We start from the raw sequence: 6,941 nt of genomic DNA, 5'->3' as shown, positions 1-6,941 counted from the left end.
GTCCTTTACTTTCTTTACAGTAAACTTTTTGCTTTGCTTTTACTTTAGTAAAGTCCTTTAAAGAGTAATTTTCTGTACTAAACCACTTAAAAGGACTCTAAAGTGCAGTACTGCACTTTAACAAGTGGTTTACTTACAGTAAACCACTTTACTTTACCTTTGGCTACTTTTGCTTTACTTTTCTTTAAAGGACTTTACTTTACCTTTGGCTACTTTTGCTTTACTTTTCTTTAAAGGACTTTGCTTTTACTTTAGTAAAGTAAAGCAAAAGTAGCCAAAGGTAAAGTAAAGCAAAAAGTTTACTGTAAAGAAAAGTGGTTTACTTACAGTAAACCACTTTTTAAAGTGCAGTACTGCACTTTACTAAAGTAAAAGCAAAGCAAAAAGTTTACCTTTGGCTACTTTACTTTACTAAAGTGGTTTACTGTAAGTAAACCACTTTTTAGAGTCCTTTACTCTCACAGGTTTCTAGCCAAGTTGTCCTGCAGACACATGCTTGTTCCTTGTCACCTCCGAGAGCTCTCGGCTGTACCCAGCTCTCGAGATCCACTACGGCTTAGCACGTGGGCACGTTCCTCAGCACCTTCCCTAGTGCAACAGTCGGTCTTGGTCGCAGAAACAGGGCCGTCGGCAACAGCGTTCCGGCTGCGGACCTCTCCCTTCCGGGAGAGACTTCTTTCGCACTCTCTCTGTTGCCCCCCCAGAGGCCGGGGCCGTGACTAGCGTCGGGCTCTCCTCGTCGCTGCCCGCCGAGTCGCTGCTGGCGATGCTGCGTCTTGCCGTGCCGTGCCGGTCCGTCACCCGGCAGCGCGAGGCCAGAGACGCCTACTCCCCACGACTCCCCCTAGGAGGGGAACCCCTAGGGCTACCCTAGCAGGAGGAGCTCACACGAGGAGCCCGTCCGGAGGATACCGAAGGACAGCAGACCGCTGTCCCCTCGTCGGCACTGGCACTTTGGTGACACCGCATCCCACGCCCGTCCGTGGTCCCGTCACGCGCCAGGGTTCCCGTGCCAAGGCGGAGGCGCTCTGCGGCAGTCCCGGAGCGTGACTGCCGGGACTGGACAAAGGCCTCGCCCCGTGTCGACGGCGGTAAACCCCGCACCCCGGCCGCGGCGCCGCGTCGGCGTCTTCCTCCAGGCGAGTGGCGCACGCCGCTTAGGCTTTCCCGAGACAGCCGCTTCTAAACAAACCACTCGCGTCGAGACGGCAGGACACGAGAGGAGAGACAGAGTTTTCCGCCGACGTCGCCAAGCCTTTTGACCGCGTCTCGAGAAATGCACTACCGCAAGGCCGTGTCCCACAGTCCCGGCCAAGGGCTGCGGTTGCCAGTACCCGAGATGGCGAGGGCCCACGGTTGGTAGCGCAACGTCTGCCTCTTCCCAGCGCAGAGGCTGCGGTCCGACCTTCGCATCCACGGCCGTCTCCTACGGCGCGTTGACGACGCACGCGCGGGGAGGATGTCACGGGCGCCTCGTCCGCCACGCAGCGGGACGCGACAGCGGCCACCGCGCCTTCCCGCGTCGGCCCACGCCCGGGAGACTCTGACCGCTCCCGGTCCTCGACTCCACCTGGACAGCATACCCGTGTGTCGGGCAGGGTCCCCTGCCCGACAGCTGCTCCGGACCCTGTTCCCTACCGTCAGTCCGCGACGGCGCCTCAAAAGAACCCCCGCGACGCGTGTCGGCTTGCGCGCGTCGGAAAGGCACGTCCCGCTGCTGGAGGAGCGGCCAGATGCGCTTGTCGGCCGGCGAGCGACGCCTACAGATGAAAAAGAGCGGAGGCCTGTTGCGGCCGTCGCTCTCGAGAGCCGTGGCCGACCGGGGTTTCCCCGGGCAGCGTCCCTCCGCGGCGTTCCGGGCGAAGGGGAACAGGGCGAGTACTGCAGCACCGCTTCCAAAGGCGCCGTGCGCTCCGGCCGACCCCCATCCACCAGCACCTGACCTTCCCTTGGCGGCCGCGCAGCAGTCCCGAGACCTACCGCAGCGCCTGCCTGTCTTCTCCACATAAAGGGCATCCTGGTTGGCACAGTACAGGCGATCAGAAGGCACCTCTGTTTCCTTTGTGGACAACGGTTTGGAGGATGGCTTCGCTCAGCATTCTCCGCTTCTCTCTGGCTACAGCACTTCTTTTCCCCTGTTTGTGACCCCTTCTCACCTGCCTCGGCACCAACCTCGGCAATTAACTCTGTCTGTGCCATCAGGGACGGGCAACAATTAACAGCTTGCACTTGCACTTCACCACCATTAGCAATCCTCCAGATGAAGAAGAAGGCGGCAGGAAAACGCAAGGAGAAGAAGCTGATGTTTTTGGGCGGATAGCACCTCAACTCCTTCTTCTTCTTCTTCTTTCTTCTTCCAGTGCCTTCTTCGACTTCAGAAGTCTGACACCTCCAATGTGCTGCCTTTTGGAGCAGAAAATACAGTATTGTCACCTTACAGAAAGAAAGAGGTCTTAGGGAGCAGGGGGGGGGGTGGCGGGTCTTCTTCTTCTTCTTCTTCTTTCCTTTGGGATACTGTCACCCCTGGCCGCCGCCCCCGAGAGGCGCCGCGGCGGCGACAGGGGCGACCGGCCGCTCCCCGCGCGCCCCGCGCCGCGCCCCCGGCCCCTGCAACCGACAACCGCCGCCCGCCCCCGCCTCCTCCCGCTCCTCCTCCTCCTCCTCCTCCCCCGGCGGGGCGGGGCGGGGCGGGCCGATGGCTGCCAGCTGCGCCCCCCCGGCCCCGCCCGGCCGCGCGCCATTCAAAGCCCCCGGAGCCTGCGCGCCCGCGGCCCCGCCGCCCCCGGCGCCAGGGCAGCGCCGCGGCCGCCGCGCCACCCCCGCGGGCACCTCGGCGCCCGGACGCCCCCGCTCCCGCGCGGACTCCCGTCCCGCTGCGCCGGGCCCCCGCGCACCCCGCGCACCCCGCGCCGTCGGCTCCGCGGCGGCGTCCCCGGCCGCCGCCGCCGCCGCCGCCGCCGGCGCGCCCCGGCGCCCCGGCTCCAGCGCGCCGCTTCCCGACCGGCGGGGCTCTGCCCGAGACTCACCTGCGACCCCGGTAAGGCCGCTTGGCACCGCTTGCGGGACGGCACGCCGACTCCTCCTCCTAGGGCGCACAGCCCTCGGGCGCTCCGCACCCTCTCCTTCAGACACCTTCTCCCGGGAGCTCCGCATCGGGCTCGCGCCGGCCAGAAGGCCCGCGCGACTGGCCGCGGCTGGCCCCGCTGGGCTTCTGCGCAACGCCCCCCCCCCCCCCCCCCCTTGCTCGCCACTGACTGACTGACTTACTTTCGGGCCTTGCCAACGGCTCCCTGTCACGGCCGCCCCTGGAGCCCGGGCCGCCGCGCGGCCGCTCCAGACCCGACGCGGCGGGAGGAGCGCGGCCCCCGGGCCGCTCCCCCCCCACGCGGCACCCCCGCAGGTTCCGGAGGAGGCAGGACGTGCGACGCCACCCTGGTGCTTGACGGGCACTTCTCAGCGTACCCCACAGACGGCCGCAACCGTTGTGGCCGTTTCCGTCCGGACTGCTCGGTCCTTGCCACTCGCTCACTCACTTCCACGACTTCCTTGGCTCCGGGCTAGACCCCCGGGTACTCTGGATGGATCCTGCGCTCCCTTCGCGGTACGGCGCTCTTGGGTTACGGGGAGCCTGAGGCGGGCAGGTGCAGAGGCTCTCCTCGGGCCTGCTCGTACTAGGGAGGAAAAAAAAAAAGTGCTGCTTCGGGGCGAGGGGCACACCTGCCCCGCTTGTGCGGCCGCAGCGGAATGGCCTGCCTGCCCCTCAAGGGAACGCGCTTCCTTCGTGACCCGAGACCGAAACTCCCAGCCCCCGCAACACGCAGGACGCCCCGCTACAGGGCAGGCGGGCGGGCGGACTCTGGCCACCCGGCGGGGCCCCGACCCGCACGGCGGCCCCTCTGCTCCCGCCGCAGGCGGCGCCGGGAGCTGGCACACAGGACTGCCTCTGCCCACTGGGAGCCGCTGCCGGGGCACCTTCGGACCTCCAGGGACAGCCCTAAAGGACGCAGGGGCCTCCGCCACACCTGCCGCTCGGGGAACCGGGCCGCACGGGGCGCGAGGCCCCGCCCTCTCACCTGGGGACTCTCGCCCACCAAAGCCGGACCGCACCGTCGTCACCGAGAACGCCTCCACCCCAGCGGACGTCCCGGGGGGCTCCGGGCCAGCAGCTCCCACCCCCGCGCACCCGACCGGCCAGCGTCCTCCCGCAGCAGCGCCCGCACCTTCCCTGCGCGGCACCTTCCGGAGCGGCCTGGCGCGGCGCCTGCTTAGCCGGCCGGGGTGACGGCCGGGGAGAGGGGCCGCCCCGGCGAGGCGGCGGCCCCCAGCCACCTCCCTCGCCCAGCCGGCCGGCCACACGGCCCTCGCCGAGTCAGAGGCTCCCCTGCAAAGAACCGCAGCGCGCCAGCCGGGTGACACGGGAGGACCGCGCACCGTCGCGCGGCCGCGCCGCCGTCACGCGGCCCGGGGGGGGGGGGGGGGGGGAAGGGGGAAGGCACGGTCCCGCCACGCCCGCTCCGACCCGCCGCCGCAAGGGCCAAGCGGGACGCGCACCCGGAAGCGCCGCGACGGCTGCCCGTCGCACCCCTCGCCGCTCTCGGCTCCCGCCTCCAGGAAGCGACAGCCTCGCTCCCGGCAGGCTCCAAGGCCTCCATCCCGCTCGGCGCCGTCGCGACCGCGCCGCCGCACTTCCCCGGCCGCCGCCCGCGGCTCTTCCCCCGGGCGCCCCTGCGACGCGGCGCCTCGTCGACGCGCCCTCCTCTCCGCGCCGCCCTCCGCCGACGACCCCGCCGGACTCTACGACCGCCGCCTCGGCCCCGTGGGGCACGCCACGGCCCGGGCCGTGCCGACGGCGGACCTGCTTCACCCCGGAGACGACCCGGCCCGCTACCCCGAGACGACCGTTCCCGGACGCTGCGCCCCACGCGCCGCACGTGCCCACGGAAAACCACAAAGAGCAGGGAGGGAGCTGGCGCCCGCCTCCCTGCAAGGGCACTGCGCGACTCCACGCAGCACTACCAGGCCGGGCGCCTTTGGCGCCGCCCGGGGTGGAAGGGAGGATTTCTGGGGCTCGCTCGCTCTCTGGGGCCGCTCCGAGGGCTCCGACAGCGTCGCGACTACGGCCTCCGTACGCGTCTGCGGAGCACGAAATACCGAGGCGACGGGTGCGGCAAAAGCCCCGTCGCCTGAGAGGCTGCGGGCTACTGCGCGGACGACAACGCGACCGACCGCTCGGCGTGCTCGCTCCTCTCTCGACGACGCGCCTCCAGAGGCCTGCCCAGGAAGACCGCCGCATCTTCGCAACGCTCGCCGAGGAACCCTCGCTTCGGCACAAACCCGGCGCCAGCGCGACACGGTCCTTGCCCCTCTTGGCCGGCGCTGCGGACGCGCTGCCGCCGCCGCTCCGTCCCTGGCTGCCCCCGCGCCCCCGTCCTCCCCGGGCCGAGTCCCCCGTGCCGACCCGATCCCGGAGCCCGGGCCCGACCTTCCCGCCGCTCCTCCAGCCGCTCCCGGAAGCGCACGGGCACGGGCACGTCGACGGGCGAAGCGAGCGCGACGCCCCGAGAGCCCGAGACCCCCGGGGCCGAGCTCGAACGCACGACTTGGCCTCGCGGGCGTTGAGGACAGCACCTCTGCCAGGCTACCGAGGGGGCGCTCTGGCGGGCCATCCCTGCGCCGGCCGCCCCTGCCCCCCGCCCGGCCCGGCCTCCTCCCAAACACCCGACGGCCACCCGCGGGCAGGCCGACGCTCCGTCTCCGGGCTGCAGACCCACCCGCTCCCGCCCCGCTCCCTGACCACCAGCCACGCGCGTCGCCACCGACCTCCTCGGCCCCCCTTCCGGCCGCAGCTCCCGCAACAACCCACGGCCAGGTCCCTGCGGCCGCCTCCCGGGCGCAACGGGTCACGCCGCTGCGGCGCAGGCCTGGCAGCCACGGACGCGGAGCGACGCCGAACCCGGCGCCGGGGCCGCCCGGCCGAGGCCACGACGCGCCTGCCACCCGGCGCTCCGGCCCGCAACCTCCACGGCGCCGGGGAGAACCTGCCGCCCCGGCTGGGCCCTGCCGCTGCAGCCGCGGCCCTCGCCGCGCACGCCGGCCGCCCCGCGCCGCCGCCGCCGCCGCCGCCGCGGCAGAGGACGAGACCGAGGCGGCCGCCTTGCGCCGACCCGCGCTCCGACACGAGGACGGCGACGCTCCCGCTCCGCCTGGACGACGGCCGTCCTCCCGTCACGGCGCCCGCACGGGCCGGCGGACCCGAGGCCGGACGCTCGCCACCTGCAACCACGGACAGAGACCGAGATAAGGAGCCGTGCCGCTGCACGCCTGCCCGTCGCCCGGCGAGACTCACCCCGCCACGCACGGGCAACAGCGGGGCCGCAGAGCCGGGGGCTACCGCCCCCGTGCTCAAAGGAGTCGCTCCGCCCCCGCCCCCGCCCGGGGACCCGCCTCCAGGGATGGCGGGGGCCCGCAACAAAAGGCGCTCGGAGCCTCTCCTCTCGCCCGACCGGGGCCCCCCAGCGCCCCGGCCGCCGACTCTGGCGCCCCTCCGCCCTCACGCTCCCACAAGCACGGCTCCCGTCCCGCCCGGGAGTCGCCTCGCCCGCCGACGGCCTCGCCCGACGCCGCCTCGCCCACAACAGACGCGGCCAGTCCGGGGCCACAACGCGGCCAGCGGCCCTCCGACACAGACCGCAATCCCCACAGATGCTCCCCAAAACACGAGCCGGGACGGCGACGCGAGGGACCGGCTCCCCGACGCGAGCCCGGGCGGCAGCGGATACGGGCCCACGCCCCGACGGGGGACGCGGGGCACGCCCCACCGCACGGCCGCCTCGCCCCCGCGCGCAAGCACCGGGCGCCCCCCCGCCACGGCGGCGCCGACCGCTCCGCGGCGCCGGCGGCCCCGCGGCGCGCCTGCTGCCCAAACCCGCCGACACGGAGAA

At 70.8% G+C, this 6,941-nt stretch overlaps 1 protein-coding gene across 1 annotated transcript; it reads right to left on the bottom strand.

The window, feature by feature from the left end:
• Positions 1-485: 485 nt before the first annotated feature.
• On the bottom strand, positions 486-3,108 carry LOC148056013 (uncharacterized). The gene is made up of 2 exons (XM_087755347.1): positions 3,027-3,108; positions 486-2,403 (listed from the first exon to the last, which is right to left on the bottom strand). The coding sequence occupies exon 2, from the start codon at positions 2,197-2,199 to the stop codon at positions 1,282-1,284; it is 918 nt and encodes a 305-aa protein (XP_087611473.1). The 5' UTR covers positions 2,200-2,403; positions 3,027-3,108; the 3' UTR covers positions 486-1,281.
• Between the last annotated feature and the right edge of the window lie 3,833 nt (positions 3,109-6,941).

Source organism: Nipponia nippon, unplaced genomic scaffold (assembly GCF_047370975.1).
Source record: "Nipponia nippon isolate SJK-2023a ecotype South Korea unplaced genomic scaffold, ASM4737097v1 scaffold_19, whole genome shotgun sequence".
Classification (NCBI taxonomy): domain Eukaryota; kingdom Metazoa; phylum Chordata; class Aves; order Pelecaniformes; family Threskiornithidae; genus Nipponia; species Nipponia nippon.
Note: the sequence above shows the minus strand (reverse complement) of the source record. Positions and strands in the feature narration are given on the sequence as shown.